Source organism: Poecilia mexicana, unplaced genomic scaffold (assembly GCF_051168715.1).
Source record: "Poecilia mexicana isolate PSO_F unplaced genomic scaffold, ASM5116871v1 scaffold_3, whole genome shotgun sequence".
NCBI lineage: Eukaryota > Metazoa > Chordata > Actinopteri > Cyprinodontiformes > Poeciliidae > Poecilia > Poecilia mexicana.
The window spans coordinates 4,047,834-4,065,597 of record NW_028263372.1 but is presented as its reverse complement, the minus strand read 5'-3'; the positions used below and the strand labels follow the sequence as shown (position 1 = coordinate 4,065,597).

At 40.7% G+C, this 17,764-nt stretch overlaps 1 protein-coding gene across 1 annotated transcript in view; it reads left to right on the top strand.

Moving 5' to 3' along the window:
- The window catches only part of fah (fumarylacetoacetate hydrolase (fumarylacetoacetase)), a 102,926-nt gene extending 96,716 nt beyond the window's left edge, over positions 1 to 6,210 (top strand). The window contains exon 14 of the mRNA XM_088004067.1: positions 1,092 to 6,210. Coding sequence (XP_087860193.1) covers positions 1,092 to 1,168 — 77 coding nt within the window. The 3' untranslated portion in view covers positions 1,169 to 6,210. The remainder of the gene's footprint in view (positions 1 to 1,091) is intronic.
- The last annotated feature ends 11,554 nt before the right edge of the window (positions 6,211 to 17,764 follow it).

Genomic DNA, 17,764 nt, shown 5'->3' with positions numbered 1-17,764 from the left:
GTCTACAATCCAGCTTTTAGTTTATGTATTCATCTTCAGTGAGTTTAATAGATTAATTAAACTCACCTTGCCAACTAACCTGTCACGCTTTGGGTTTGAAAATACGGGAAATGCCGCCTGGAGTGGGAGGAGAGGGCGAATGAACGAACGTAAGATGGGGTGGAGGGGAGGAAATAGACCAGCGGACTGACGAACCGTTAGACCGGGGGACGAACACGGGGGGAAGCAATACGGGATATTTACGACACCTTCACTGGTCACACTCAGAAACTCATCTACCAGCCATGTACGATGCGCTCCGCCACCCGTTTCTTCAGACCGGGATATGAAATTTATTGTGCGGTTCGTCGGTAAAGCTACATTTACACGGTAAGCATCAGCTACTCAGCCGCCCGCCCTGTTCAGGCTATCCGCTCACCTCAGCGCTCTTCCCGCCGTTCGCTTTCAACCAGCAGCCCCGGAGGAGAAATGCTGCCGTACTCCAGGCATTCCCCCAGTCATTTTAAGGATGCTTATTGGTTCCCCAAAAACGATAAAAAGTCGGGCATTATCATCAATCTATAAAATCCCCACGGGCCAATCTTGAAGATTGGACTTTATGCCGCTGAGACTTAGCTTTTGTCAACAACTCAGAGGCGGAAGTGAGAGCTCCGCGCAACACAAATGAAGTCCCGGACGGAACACGGTGCGCTAACTAATAAAACATAAATTAACGAAGCTTCGAGGCAGGTAAATTTTCCTCGAGGAATTTTAGTAATCGAGGTACTCGAATCATTCGAGGAATCGTTTCAGCCCTAAATGGCATATTAATAATAAGTCAATAAATGGCATATTACTGAAACCACACCATTTAACTTTAGGATACTAATCAATATTAAAAATATACACAGAAATGTTGACTTAGTAATAAGTCTGTTCAATAACTACTTAATCTTATTTTTAGGTTACTTTTACACTGACAACCAACCCTCATCATAACTTTAAAATGTTTATGTATTGTTTTGATGTATGCTGTCTAATTATTGTTATATTCTTCTGTATCAGCTGAATGATGTCAGTAATATTTTGTAATAATGATTATTTCTTCTTAGGTTACTGTGAAGGAGATGGATACAGGGTGGGGTTCGGACTCTGCAAAGGAACCATCCTCCCTGCCCTAAATCACTGAAACCAACAGTTATTGCTAAAGTCATCATTTCTCTGCTGATCACCTGGATTGGCTGTTAATTTTTCGCTTTAGGTATAAATACTGCTATGTGGTCTGGCAAAATGGAAAAATTACCTGGCAATAAATTCACCTTATTTAGACATAAACTACAAAATATTTGCAGGCACAATACAGCAGCTATTCAGTCAAAAGGACAACTGAAAAACCTGCAATCACTAAAATAATATTTAACAGTAGGTCCTCAGTATCATAAATTATTCATAAGTCAAATAAATCTCACAACACTGCCTATATCAAATAATGTCAAGAAAAAAGAAATATTCATTCAGAGTCAAATACTGGTTGCATCAAAACAATAGTAACAATACTGTACTGAGTTACTGAATCAAAACTTCTTGATAGCTTGGCTAGCTGATTAATGCTGGTTCTCATCGGTTGTTTCTGACTGGGCGGAGTAATTCTGCAGAACACGGAGGAGACATCGATTTTTTTTTTTCAGAGATTATCTATCTCATAGCAAATGTTTTAATACATACTGTACAGACCAAAAGTTTGGACACACCTACTCATTCAATGAGTTTCCTTTATTTTCATGACTATGGACCTTACCAAGCTCCGCCCAGAAACACCCCCTAAAATCCCACGTGGCTGCATGGCTCACAAACAAAGCCTCGCGGAGCTTAGTTTCTATGTGTAAACATGGCGTCTTTCATTTCGACTGACTCTCTGCAGAGTATTTCTGAGTCGATTAGTGTAGCATTTCTGCCGGATTTTCAAAAAATATCAGCCACGACAATGGACAGGGGAACCAACAAGTTCATATCTTTTTTGGACAACATAAAGATGTTTGAGCCACGCGATGTCTCCAACATTGTGCGCGTCGCAGCGAAATGCTATCGGTCAATGAGGAAAACAGCAGATCCTCACACCCTCAGCATAAATATAGCTGTGGACAAGATCACTGATGCCTATTGTTCTTGCAAGGCTGGGTAAGTCGGGCATTCATGGTTTTGAGGGTTACTTTTGAAATCAGTGATTTCTGTTGTTGGAAAATGTTTGAGTGTGCCTAGGCCTGACGCACTGTACTCGGTGCTAGCGTGGCTAACACGATTACAGTTTTGTAAAAAGCCTTTTCAGGTAAAATAAAATCATTAATGTGTGTCAGATACGGTACACATTGCATATTGATCTGTTCAGCTAACGTAAGACTGTGTAACAGACAGGCTTCAAGGTGTAGAAGTTGTATAGGTACTGCCATTATGCTGTACTTAGCTAAAAGGTTTTCATAATGGATGTGTTAATTATTGACTTTTTTTGCATTCACTAAACACAAAGAAAGCAAAGCAATAATACTTACAGCAGCACACACTCCTTTGTTCTTATTCAGCCTACGACGGTTGAGCTGCAAATGCGGTCATGCACAAGCTTTGATCCAAGCAATGCATTCCGTTTCAGATTTTGGAAATCTGTGAATTTTAGTTCCACAAATACGATCAGGATACCTCACATCGCCTGTACAGATACCCCACTGACAGTGGAGAACCATTCTTTTTCGAGTCCTGACACAAAAACTTTCTGCCGGTCTGCTAGTCCACAATGTACATTAGCATGTGTTTACTACTGTAGCTTGTGATTGTGAGAAGCTAGCGTTTCATCAGCTAATGAGCTAATGAAACGCGGCCCCTGTGGTTAGGTCCATAGACATTGTAGATTCACACTGAAAGCATCAAAGCTATGAATTAACACGTGGAAATATGTACTAAACAAAAAAGTGTAAAACAACTGAAAATAGTCCTTATATTCTAGTTTCTTCAAAGTAGCAACCTTTTGCTGTGAAAGCACAGAGTGTGTGCTTTGCACACACTGCATTCTCTTGATGAGTTTCAAGAGGTAGTCACCTGAAATGGTTTTCACTTCACAGGTGTGCCCTTGTCAGGTTAATAAGTGGAATTTCTTGCCTTATAAATGGGGTTGGGACCATCAGTTGTGTTGTGTAGAAGTCAGGTGGACACACAGCTGATAGTCCTACTGAATAGAGTATTAGAATTTGTATTATGGCAAGACAAAAGCAGCTAAGTAAAGAAAAACGAGTGGCCATCATTACTTTAAGAAATGAAGGTCAGTCAGACCGAAAAATTGGGAAAACTTTGAAAGTGTCCCCAAGTGCAGTCGCAAAAACCATCAAGCGCTACAAAGAAACTGGCTCACATGAGGACCGCCCCAGGAAAAGAAGACCAAGAGTCACCTCTGCTGCGAAGGATAAGTTCATCCGAGTCACCAGCCTCAGAAATCGCAGGTTAACAGCAGCTCAGATTAGAGACCAGGTCAATGCCACACAGAGTTCTAGCAGCAGACACATCTCTGCAACAACTGTTAAGAGGAGACTGTGTGAATCAGGCCTTCATGGTAGAATAGCTGCTAGGAAACCACTGCTAAGGACAGGCAACAAGCAGAAGAGACTTGTTTGGGCTAAAGAACACAAGGAATGGACATTAGACCAATGGAAATCTGTGCTTTGGTCTGATGAGTCCAAAGTTGTGATCTTTGGTTCCAACCACCGTGTCTTTGTGTGCCACAGAAAAGGTGAACGGATGGACTCTACATGCCTGGTTCCCACCGTGAAGCATGGAGGAGGAGGTGTGATGGTGTGGGGGTGCTTTGCTGGTGACACTGTTGGGGATTTATTTAAAATTGAAGGCATACTGAACCAGCATGGCTACCACAGCATCTTGCAGTGGCATGCTATTCCATCTGGTTTGCGTTTAGTTGGACCATCATTTATTTTTCAACAGGACAATGACCCCAAACACACCTCCAGGCTGTGTAAGGGCTATTTGACCAAGAAGGAGAGTGATGGGGTGCTGCCCCAGATTACCTGGCCTCCACAGTCACCGGACCTGAACCCAATCGAGATGGTTTGGGGTGAGCTGGACCGCAGAGTGAAGGCAAAAGGGCCAACAAGTGCTAAGGATCTCTGGGAACTCCTTCAAGACTGTTGGAAGACCATTTCAGGTGACTACCTCTTGAAGCTCATCAAGAGAATGCCAAGAGTGTGCGAAGCAGTAATCACACCAAAAGGTTGCTACTTTGAAGAACCTAGAATATAAGGCGCATTTTCAGTTGTTTCACACATTTTTGTTAAGTATATAATTCCACATGTGTTAATTCATAGTTTTGATGCCTTCAGTGTGAATCTACAATTTTCATAGTCATGAAAATGAAGAAAACTTTGAATGAAAAAGTGTGTCCAAACTTTTGGTCTGTAGCTACTGTATTTAAAATCTTTTCTTTTTTAAGTTACGTGTTGCAGCTTTAAGCAGAGCTTCGGTGTGGGAGTGGAGCATACATGGCGCTCCATATGTGAAATATTACTACCAGTAGCGCGTAGCGGCGGTCCAACAGCTGGAGCAAAACCAGCGTCTTACACCGCCAGCTCGAAAACTTGAATTTATTTTTCGGGTTATTTGTTTAGCTTTCTGACAGTGACGCTAATCCGGGTGAGTATTGGTAGCTGTGTGCTGCTTTACCTGCTATCTGGTCGCTCCGGATGTCCCTTTTTTACCTGCATTGAGCCTCGATGTAGCCAAACTCCGTCAAGTGTTTGTGTTTTTTTAAAACGTCATGTTAGATTCGTTGTGTTGATGCATTTTGACGTGCTTCATCCCCGAGGTATTTCTTCGGCGGAACACGCAAACTTCCCCATTCACTCTCAGAGCTTTTTAGTTCCTCGCCACATCGCTTAGGATTTGTTGCTGCGCGCTTGCGCATTGTGAAGGAAAGAGGAGAAAAGCTGCACAGGCAGGCTGCGAACTGAGATGCAGGGGTTTGTGATCGGCAACAAGAGACAGTGATCGGCGATCACCGATCATAGACTTTTTCACGGAAATCGGCCGATTATGATCGGTGACCGATCTATATATAAAGCCTCAGTAAACAACATTATTTGTTTTTGTATCCCTCGCTCAATAAAAACCACTTCACCTTAGTCTCCACTGCATCAGCATTTTCTAAGATTATTCAAAACTGCATACTATAGATATGCTTTTTACCTTTTAAAGCTGCAGTATGTAACTTTTACCAACATTTGGTCAAACTGTCACCATGTTTCGACAATATATGAGACAGATAATCTGTGAAAAGATCGAACTCCTCCATCTCCTCCCAATAGTATTACTACTGCTGTCTGCAAAACTACTGCACCTCTCCCGATCAAAAAACAATCAATCGAAGCCAGTAGGAAGATCTTAGGACTGTTAATCATGCTTATGTATGTACTGCCCAATGTATTACTGACAATGAGACAACTTACTGTTCCAGGAAAACGATTTATCCGCCGTCATCAGTGATGATGCTAAATAGTCTTAGCAAGCTCCATTGTTGGTGAACCAGCTGTTGGGTACCAAACGGGAAATGGGGATGGTGTGAGCACCATGTACAAGAGGTAATCAACATCTCTAAGACCTCCTCCTGGTACTGATTTGGTATTTCTGGTGGATCACTGTATTTTTCTCAATCTCTCTCAAACTGTGGTCCTCAAGGTACTACATGTGAGCTCAAAGTGCAACTCTATAGTTAACTTACCAAAGGATTGTGTTTAAAAATAATAATGAAGCTCACCGAGATGTTCAGATGTTTTCTTTAGTTGTCCTGAAAAATTATGTTTGTGTCTTAAATTCCTAAATATGGAGTTTGAATTAAGAATTGACCATTATTTTTTATAAATAAAATAATGAAGCCTTTGTGTAAATTCAAACTGGAAGACTTTTCAGCCCCATCTACATTGTCTAATCGCTGTGTTATGTTTATCTGCTGCAGCCTATTAACATCGGACAATGCCTTGTCTTAGCAAGTAATCAGTCAACCTTTTGTTTATAAGGACCTTCATCCATGGCACCATGTGTTTTCCAGGCGGGAGGATGTTGCCAGTCGGCATTGCAAAATGCTTATCCAAGCTTAACGCAATTCACAGCACAGTGTCTTTTGTGGAGGTCAGAGTTCCTTCTCCCATAAATTCATTTATGTCAATAAAACTTTTTAATCACTGTTTTTCTCAGTATGAGTCTCTCCAGGTTGAAATACAGTCTTGTTTGAAAAAAAAAACCAAAGCCATAAGTGGCTTAAGACTGGGTCACTCAAAAAGAAAAAAAAACCTTAAGCCAGAGGTTCCCAAACTGTGGGGCGCGCCCCCTAAGGGGGGCGCCGTGTCATTGCAGGGGGGGCGCGGGAAGCCGTCTGGATGAAAAACAAAACAAAACATGAACTCTGTATGTACTGGGTTTTTACCTTAGAATGGCCAACTCTCTGTTATTCCTATGTCAATTTGATACAGTAGAGGCTTCCACACTTCCCATATTTGTGTCCTCTGTCACTTTTATCAGCAGTTAAAACTGTTTAATCCGTTGTTAACATGTTGTAACCTGTTTTTCCGAGCCGCCTTTAAACGCAACATGAGTGCTACGACGCTCGCGCTGGGTTTACACCTGTGAAGGAGACCTGCTGCTGCTGTGCGGAGCTACGTAGGTTTGTGTTAGAATCACGGCAGCAAACCAGCAAAACGCAAAGAACTTTTCACAGTTTTTTCCTCCAAACTAACCGACTGAGTTGAGTAAAGCTGTTGGATGCAGGTAATGTTAGCTAAAAGATGACTAGCTAATATCAATACATAACCTTAAGCTTAACAAGTACCTTGTAGGCTACCAATGTTGGTGTCTATTTTCAGCTACTTCATTTTGCCCCCAAAAAAGTCGACCCCCCCCCTCACACGCCTCGTTTCAACCAGACAGCCATTTGTAATCCATAGGGGGGGGCGCAGAAAATGTTTGGAAACCACTGGGGGGGCGCAGAAGAAAAAGTTTGGGAACCACTGCCTTAAGCTATTGGTGGAAAGAAAATGCCAGGACTGCTTATGATCAGAGGAAGCCAAGTCATGCCTCCTAAGAGTATTGATGTGTCGTTCATAAGCGATTCAATTTCTTTGCCATGAACGAATCTCAATTGGTGAAAACATTTTACAACTTTGCTTGCTTGTAAAGCTCTGCTCAGATGTCACCAACTATTGCTATTTTTATTTAATCTCCAAATAAATGCCATAGATAAATACAATTGAAATAAATATAATGCATACAAGGATTATTGTTTCTGCCAAAGTAACGCAAGTCTATTTTTCTTTTATTATGCTTCTAAACTACTAATAGCCAGCCCTAAAAGTATGTTAATGCACACAACACAACTTCTTTTTTTATTTCCATGTGTTTGACATCATTGGAAAGCTTAGAAACCACACTTTCAGAGACTGCAAATAATTAAAATAGACTTGTTCATGGTTTTGTCATAGCCAGTCACATTTCCAAAATAGCACCAACCTTCTCATTAAGATGAACAAAGACAACAAATGAGTGGAGAGACTAATGGTTTAATTTCGTATTTTATATATTAAGATGTGTTATTGTGGGGCAATTTCAAATTAGGTGGTCTGTAAATGAGTTAAATGGTTCTCAGCCTGGTTTGAAAAAAAAAAAAAAAACACTGCTGTTGTTGACAGCAGGACCACAGGATAAGGTAGAGGAGCTTGATTTTTTTCCACACATTATCTAGCTCATATTAGTGATAGTTTTGACAAATATGTAAAAAAAAACAAAAAAAACCTGCAGCTTTAAGTGTATTTTCATGAAAACAGTTAATTAAAACAAAACTGAAATAATTCCATTATTAATAGACTTGGAGATAAACTGTTGTCAGCTAAATTGACCACTTTTCCAGAGAGCCCTGAACCATTAGGACATTTGTCATAATTTATTACCTTTCTATCCACCTTATTTTTGATGGAAATATGTATAGTCAGTTGGCAGATTTTTGTGTGAGCCTTCCGGTCAGGCACCTCCAATCAGTGGTGAACTAACTCAGTTTTGACAGTCATTGTAACAAGTCATAATTCTGGCTTTGAGGAAGACTGGGATTGTTTGTATTGTTAGAGGTTTCCATAATAATTGTTACAAAAAGAAATAATTAATTGGAGGAGGAGTGTTTTAGTCATAAGTTGCATATGACGATGCAATGACCTTCATCCACTGCCGAAGAATGAGGATTCCCTTCGCCTGTGGTTATAAGCTGTAAAATAAATAAAAAAAACACCAAATCGACTGTATATTTGCTCTTTTTATTTTATGGACTCAAGACCTATAGAAGACCACCGATAACAGAAAAGTGGCTGGGCTATGAAATCCAGCCAATAAGTTCTTATTTCTCAACAGAGAAATAAGAACTGGAAGGAGATGTGTCAAGTAGTAAGGGATGTTTACTTGCAGGCTCATGTCTATTGTAATATATATATATACATATATATACACACACAATAAGTCATTACTAGATGACTTATTGTATATGTGACATTAATGCCAAAATATTTTAATACAGAGTGATTTCAAACTCTGCACTGTTGTGGGCCATACAGTTTTCAAATACGGCGTTGCCATTATATTTGCTGACAGTGAGCTATCACTTGGTCATTTCAGCACCAGCATTGACTGACAACGCGGCAGGAAAAATATATAGGTTCAAAACTGGCATGCATGAATGCAAGTAGCTAGCAGAAGTTGATTTAAAAAGATGAACTATTGTGTTTTCATTCTGTGTACATAAGTTTTTAATAATACATCGTTCTCACAGATTGTCAGTAGATTGCAGATTGTCAATATTTTTGTCTGTAATAACTGGGTTAAACATGAATACATGGGCCTGGTCCCAAGGGTTGGTGTCTCAGCAAGTTTTTGTGTAGGAGATATAAAGGTTTTGTGTTTCATGGTGAGTTTGTTTCAAAATTTGAGACCTGGCCATGCCCCTTCAGCACACACGAAAACTAACTGGTTTGATAACTATTATTTGGCCATGCCTTATGAAGAAACTGACCAGGTTTAAAGCCAATTGATCAAACTCACTAGGAGAAGTTTGATCAAATGTGCTATAAGCACCATCCCTGCTAAGGCCTAATAAGAAACAGAACCTCTCCACTGTTCTTTATGAAGCATTACAGGCTATGTAACCTGTTTTGGGTGTGCAACTAGTACAAGTGCTTTTCTTTTCTTGTACTAGTAAAAAGCACTGTGTTCAAGCGCTAGAAACTTCTGACACCAAAGAAAGAAGACATCCGGAGAAGATTACCTTCGACCCCTGCAAGATCCCAAGAGGAATTGTCGACAGGAGCTCATGTGCAAGGCCTGCACATTCTTCATCAGCATCATCTTTCTTCCTTGAGAGTGGTGGTTGGTGCGCCCAATGCCCCCGTCAGAGACATGCCCCACTTTGCATATAACAGAGACTTCCATTTCTGAGAATGGAAAAAAATGTCAGTGGCTTTCTTCCATGGTTTTAAAGGCCTATCCCCAGGGACCTCAAGAAGAAAAACTAATTATTTATTTTACTCTATGCTAACTTATTCAAAAGCTTTATTTTGAGACAATAAAGGAGTCCATACCATATATATATAAAATAAGTAAAATAAGTAAATAATAATCATCAAGTAAAAGGAGGATGCAGTCATCACAAAGCAGATAAACAATTATCCCAATGTTTGAAAAAGGTAGAAGTATATCTAACATCGCTAAGTGTTGTAGTTGTCAGAGCTCTTAAAAAATCCAAGCAGCAAATAAAGCATCAAATTCCCTAGCAAAGCATGAAAAGTTGGTTACTTATGATAAAGATCTAACTTGCAGATGTCCAACATGGAAGTCTGAGAAGAATTCTAAAAGCGTCCTGATAGGCTACTTGCAGTTTCTTCATCATTGCTTTGCTGTAGTTTCACCACTGATGGGTCGTATAAAACGAGGTGTAAAACGTTTGAAAAAGGGACACTTTCACTTCATCTGTATTCATGCTAAATTTCTGTGCCAAAATATTAGCTTGAATGTACTCCTCAGAACACTGTCGCTTCGCATCATCATCATCACAGAGATCACTCATCAGAATAAGACCGAGAAATTTTTACATTAACCAAACTCATAACTTGATTTGCTAAATTAAAAGATAGAAAATTAATCTTCTCAAACTTTAAACTCCTTAGTTGTAGCAATCATAACACTCCTTTTGGGATTAAACATTATGTCAAACTGGACACAATATCTACCACAGACCCTAAGTGACTGCTGTAAGCCAGCACTTTAGGGAGACAAAAGGACCAGATCATCTGCGTATATTAAATGATTTACAAGATGTTGTTACGGCCCAAGGCCTTTTCCTTTGGGTCTCTAACATCCATGTTTTGGACTCCTTAATTGGTGCTGATTGGAAGTGGAGGCAGCTGGCCAGTGTCTCCAGATGACGTCAGATCCACCTTAAGATGCACCACTTTCTCTGACTAAGCAGCTCATTCTTCCTGTCTCCCTGCCACTCTCTCCCCCAACCAGTTATGGTTTTTGTTAAATAAATTCCCTTTTAAGTGATCTCTTGCGTTGCTTCCCTTTCATTTGTTATGGTTTAAGAGCCAGACCATAACAATGTTTACCCGCATACATCCAGTCTTGCAATCATTTAGTCCAGTGGTGTCCAAAGTCTGTCCTCAAAGGCCAGCATCCTGCATGTTTTAGTTCTCTTCCTGGTGGTAGTAACAACCTTTTCAGTATGTCAATGTTCTTCTTAGACCTTCTAATGAGCCAAAATTTGATCCAGGTGCCAGCATCCTAAAACATGCAGGATGCCGGCCCTGGAGGACTGGCTTTTGGTGTCATGGAGGGTGTGGTTGGTGGTGGTGAGAATGAACGCTGACCCAGATGATGATTTAATAAAGAGAGCTCAGGCACAGTCCAACACAGGCAGCATGGCAGAGAGTTAGCACACAGCTAATTACTGGTAGCAACTGAAAAACTGAGGACTGAAAAAGAGAGCTAAACCAATATGGGACTTTACAGTACAACTGTGATGGCAGGCAGACAGACGACAAATGACATACAACGTACACTTGACAAGAGACAAAGACAACAGGTGGGACTAAATACACAGGGAGGGTAATAAAGGAATGAGACACACCTGGGAAGCAATCAACGGAGAAGACGCAGAAACAACAGACTCGGGACAGCAACTGAACACAGAAAAACCTTAATATAAATACACAGAAACACGGATCATGACATTGGGTACCACTGATTTAGTTCAACAGGTACAAAATAAAAAGAACACCAGATAAAATTCCACCTTGTCTGACTCCATTAGATACAGATAAAGGTTCGGAAACCTTCGAATTCCATTTAACTTGTACAGACTGATGAGGATACCAATAATGTAATATCCTGATTAAATATGCAGGGATGTCTTTACTTTGCAGTTTATCAAATAACTTATGGTGGTTAACTCTGTCAAAAGCTTTAGATGCAACCAACAAAACATAAAAACATAAGTATTCTGTCTCATATTTACTTACAATTTCTTTCAATTAATAAATACATAAATCATTCACTAGCAAGGACCACACCACAAAGATGTACATTTGAAGAAATATTGATGAAGGGGTGAGGGATAAAAGGATGAGGGATGAAGGGATGAAGGGATGAGGGATGTAGGGATTGGGGATAAAGGGAAGTATAATGTAGAGATGAGGGATGAAGGGATGTAAGGATGAAGGAATGAAAGGACAAGGGTTGAAGGGATGAATGATCTTGATTTGGTCATCTGGGGAGAATGATGGAGGGCTTGGGAGGTGAAGACTCTATGTGGGGATTTGGTCTTCGGGAAACGGATCTTCTTATTTTCCTGAGCCTGCATAGGACCCCCCAGACGAAACCTGCAGCGTAAAGAAGTGAAACATGGTTATGAATGAAGGAGAATAAAATGAAAGAGATAAAGGGTAAGAGAGGGTGGGGTTGACAAAATGTAACAGACTGAGATGAGTGGGTGAGCAGAGTATAAATAGGCCGCCTGGAAAATTAGAGGTGTGGTTTGGGCGTGGCCCTGCTCCCGAACTTAAGTTAACGCATTAACTCCATTTCACTAGCAAGGACCATGCCACAAATATATATGTTTGAAGATTTATTGATGAAGGGGTGAGGGATAAAAGAATGAGGGATGAAGAGATGAAGGGACAAAGGGATTTAGGGATGAAGGGGTGTAGGGAAGAAGGAATGAAAGAATAAGGGTTGACGGGATGAATGATCTTGATTTGGTCATCTGGGGAGAATGATGGAGGGCTTGGGAGGTGAAGACTCTGGGTGGGGGTTTGGTCTTCGGGAAACGGAGCTTCTTATTTTCCCAAACCCGCATAGGACCCCCAAAAGAGTCTGATTTAAATAGAACAGATGAGAGAAAGAGCTTGTCATGAATCACTGAGATTATTATGAATGCATGAACTGTGCGCTGGGGATAACCAGCAACTTAAACTTGAATCATCTTATCAGAGATGAAGGGATGGAGGGATGAAGGGATGAGAGATGATCTGACTGAATGCTGAAGAGGCGGCTCCTATGCAGACGTGTTTAATGTGTGTTGCAGAACGGGCTCAAAGTGGATGTGTGAGAGGAGCAGGAGGTTTCCTCATCTATTTGATGAGCTTGTTGGCTCTTGTGTTTGCTTCGTCGATGCGAAGTTTATTCATGTCCGCCTTATCGTTGATGCAATATGAGAATGGGTGGAATAAAGTTTGAGAGAGATGCCTGATCTTAGCTGAGATGACTGGAGATCCATACTCAAGTGGCTAGTTTTCAGGATTCTGAGATGCGGTGTGGACCTTCAGATGAAATGCTTGCTGAAATTCTGGTCTGAAAATAAAGACTGGCTCATAGGGGTTGAGGATGGAGTTGGGATGGAAGAGATGAAAAGGATGAGAGATGGGAAGCTGATCAGTTGACTTGTCTGAAGAAAAAAGTTATGACTGTGAATGGTGATATCTGAAAAGCATAAATGAATGAAGCATTGTGCTTGAGGAGCTAGAACTACAGGGGAGTAGGCTGGATTCATATCCAGCCTACTTGAAGAAGATAGTGGAGCTGGAGTTGGATGAGTTACTGAATCTGGAGCAAAGAGTCAGAATTTTTGAAGAAAGCAACACAACGTCAGTGATGCTCTGAGTTACTGGAATGTGAGCTGCTCAAAGCAGGAACTGATGTTAGACTGAGACCAGAGTGAGTCTAAATAAACAAGAGTAGACTTCTTATGCCATTCATGTCCCCAAAGTTTTGCTGCAAAAATGATGGGGTAAGTTTGAAAAGTGCAAGAGAAATAAACTCTTGAGGTCATTTTGGCTTCACCATTTACCTCTGCAATAGCCACCAAGTCTATAAAGGGAGTTGCATTTGTGTAGATTTGAAAGTGCTAGGGAGTCATTGTAGAGGAAAAACATGCCCTTGCAGTAGTGATCAAGGATGAATGAGTCTTGAACAGAAGGGATGCTGGCTGCTTTTTGGTGGAATATTAGGAATGCAAGATTTCTCAGAGGAATGATACAAATTGCATGGTTCACAAAATCAAGAAATGTAAGCAACTGTTATTTGAAACATCTATCAGTGGGTAAAATTAAAAAGAGAGCAAAGTGATTTGATTGATCTTTCAGGGCTACATGACGAACGAAAGGGAGGAAAGCTATGAAGTAAAAGCTCTTTTCCAGAACATGTCTGAGCGCCAGAAAGTCTGGCTGAATGAGGAGTACTTTGAAGATGTCTCCTTTGCAGAGCCCAGCCCCTTGGTCTGCTAAGCGAATGATTTGAATGATCTTATCGAATCCTTCTGTGACGTCTTTGGCTATAAATGAGTCAGCTGTGCCAGGACCAGAAGGAGCGAACTGAAAATAGAGACAGTGATAAGTGGAATTTGGAATATCTATGCCCAAGTGAAAATCATGAATGAGTCCGTCAACGAGAAAATTAAACTCCCTATTGGAATGGTGTTTAAGGGCAGGAATGAGAGCATTCACCTTGATTGAGAGTAAAGATATTGTTTTAGTAAATTTACAGTGGAAGTAGGATTCTGAGGTCAGAATATCCTTGCATAGACACCGTCACAAATTAGCTGGCATGCAGCAGTTTGTGGCTGGAGACTGAACTGCCAAGATCGTTGAAATTATTGCAGATCATTTTGTCCTTCTGGTACAGGATGACACAGCTTCATTTGTCGGCACCCTCAGAAAATTGGTGAGTTTACAAGAGGGTTGATATCTGAGGTTTGGGTTGATATGAAGGGGAGAGGCAGTGGGAGACTGCCAATCAGAGGCTGAAGAAGTGTGAGATGAGGAATGAGGATGAAGAGGGAGAGTAATTGAACAAGTAGATGTAGCACCGCAGAAACTACAAGAAAGATGCGCAGGCAGCAAAATGCGGCAGTTATTCGTGTTAAGGAAAATCCAGAATGTCCCCTGATTAAATTGTTGAATGGCCTACTACCTGAGCTGCGAAAAGAATGTGACATTGATGGAAGCCTGAGTCTCCACATCAGAGAGTCATGTCAAGAATGATGGAGAGTTAGTCATCGAATTCAGAGCTGGGAAATGAATATTAGAGTGTATGGAATTCTTACTGAGGAAGCCAATAACCTTCGAGGTTGCAGCAAGGTGTTGTGCATTTTCTATAATACTATTGTTGAGAGCGTCGTCTCTTCTGCCGTAATCTGCTGGGGCAGCAGCATCAGAGCCAGGGACCTAAAAGGTTTGACCGCCTGATAAAGAAGACTGGTACTGTTCTGTAGATGACTAAATCAGACAGCTGCGGCTGATCCAGAATTCTGCTGCTGGTGTTTGGCTAAAGTCTGGAAGGTAGCGCGCATCCCTATAGTTCTAAAATCCCTGCACTGGGTCCCTGTAGCTCAGAGAATAGACTATAAAATATTGTTGTTAATTTATAAATCACTGAATGGCTTAGAGCTACAATAAGTAAAGATTTGCTGTTGTATTGACCTTCCTGACTTTTTGGGTCTTCTGATTGCGGACTGTTCTGCGTTCACCACCAAACATGGAGAAGTGGCCTTCTGCTGCTATCCACCACGAATGTGGAACAACTTTCAGAAATCTATCGGAAGACTATTGAAACACTGAATTCCTTTAAATTCAGACTTAACACACCTATTTAGAGTTGCTATTGAAACATTGTAAATGGTGTGTAATACTGCCACAAAACAAAATGTTATATTTCAATTGTTAACTGTGTTTTCTAGAACTGCATTTAGTTTGTTTTTGTTTTTTTAACGTAATGTAAAGCGCTTTTGAACTGCCTTGTTTGCTGAAATGTACCAGAACTTGATTAATTGACTGTGGAACTTCTGGAGATGATTATGTAAATAAAGATTCTTCATAAATCAAGAAAATTATGAACAACATCTTATTCATGAGACTGATTTAGGAAAGCAGAGCATCTTCGGTCAGAGGTTTCTTCTAATTCTGTGTAGAACGGATCACTGCGGAAGATTTTTCCTGGCAACAGCCATCCATATCATTTAGAATTTGATGGCAAAATTAAGGTAAAATGGAAGGATGTTATGTTGTGTTATTGCATGAAAGGGACAGATGTTAAAAAGATGTTTGTGAAGCTTGGGAGGATAGGGATGAAACGATGGTACAGACAAGAGCTTTGAAGCTCAAACAGAGAGGATGCGGGCAGATAGTGTAATACAACCTGGCACCCACTAGGGGAGCTATCGGTACGAGTAGAAGTCCGGAATCGGTGCGAGGAGGCGGAAATGACGTCACCAGAGACACTGGAGGAGGAAGCAGACACTGGGAAAAAAACGGAAACACGTTATGTTTGGATTTCGGTGGTGGTGCTGTTGACTGTTGAGTTTCTGAGGAGGAACGCTGAGATGTGGATATGTTGGTGGTGCTTGGCTGAGAGACTCTGGAAGTTCGCAGTGATCCGGGAGGAGCCTGACGCTCCGATGGAGGTCGACTCGCCGGCATCGGAATGACGTCACCGGAGATGTTGGAGGAGGAAACAGACGTTGTTGTCTGCATAGACATAAGAATAAACCCCGCATAGACCGCTCTCGCCTATTGTAGCTGACCAGCTTTAGGGCGGCCATCTTGGAGCGGTCGACCGCTCCACTCAGCTTTATATGTTTTGCAGGCACAATGACATATCAGCGCATTTAATCGATCATAACACGCATTTTTGTTAATGAAAACCTTATTCAAACAGCTATCAAAGCTACATTTATAAATAATTGTATTTTTAAAGTATTTTTTTTAAATGTATTGATACATAGTTCAGCATATTGAAATATGCTTAGTGGGGAAAACAATAGAATAGGAATAGAATATCCTGATATTGATTTAATATTGATGCATGATGAGCATTTTACAAAGCACACAGCTGTTCATAATTAATTTAATAAATGATTTAGTAATATCAATACATATTTATATAAATATACAAACACAAATAAATAATGATTAATAATGACACAAGTAAATAATGATTAATACTGAATAATATATTATATGGCGTATTGTATGGCCTAATATATATTATTCATTGGCTGTTTTCCAGCCGACGAGTTCTAGCTTCAGAGTGATTCAACAGCTGAGATTGAGTCCAAAATCCAATGTGAGATTCATCATTGTCATGCAGTGAATCCATCTCTCTTTAAAGATATTTCCCACCTCTTCCTCAAATCGTGTGTTTAGGAAACCTTCAAAATAAAAACGGAAGATTTGGGAGGTATCTTACAGAATGACAGAATGAAAGAATTACATATAAATAACAGTCTTTACCACCTGTGTAAACTTTGGTGGTGAATGTTATAAGACGTAATATAAGTTTTATAAAATATGTTACATTGTTTCATTTCTAATGTAGGCTCTGGTGTCAGATAATCTAAGTCAATGTTAGAGAATAATTATTTTTTATTTAAGATTTACGGAATCTCAGTTAGCCTTCGTAGTGGGGGCTGAAACCCGGTATTACACCAAGCACTATAGCTAATATTAGCTGATGTCTCACCGGTGGACATACATACAGTAAAGTAATATTCTAATATTCTAATCACAAAATATGCACAATAATATGTCCATCTTACTTGTGAAATGTTCTGTCAAGCCCTCACATCAATAGTCCGTCGATCTGAACAACAATATCCCGCAGTGCTGAGACATCTTCTGCTGTTTTGCTTGAGCAAAGTCCAAGGGACGACTACTCCAAGATGGCCGCCGTATTTCCTGCACTGGAGCAGCCAATGCGGGGTCTACTCTTACATTATGTCTATGGTTGTCTTACATGGGGTTCCAGAAAGGGATACCTTTCTTATGTAGAGAGCGCTGAAGACGCTTGGCCTTGACAAGTTGAGACGCCTGCGGTGGAGCGCTGGGATGTGGATGTGTTGGAGTTGTTTGGCTGAGTGACTCCTGAAGGCGGCAGTGGCCTGGAAGAACGAGCCTGATGGCTGACGCCTCTTAGCGGTCTACAGCCATGGGACTGGAATGTTGTTGGAGGTGAAGGATGTTGAAATGACGCCAATGAGGAGTGAGACGGAGTTCGAGTATCCAAGATGACAGAGCGCTGGCGTTTGCGACTTGAAGCTTGACTAATTACTGGAAGAGGAGAATATTCGGCACTAAAATCCTTGTCAGACACTAGCCCAAATCAGCTTCATTTTATGTATGGTATTCTCATAACAGAACAATTTTGACACATTTTC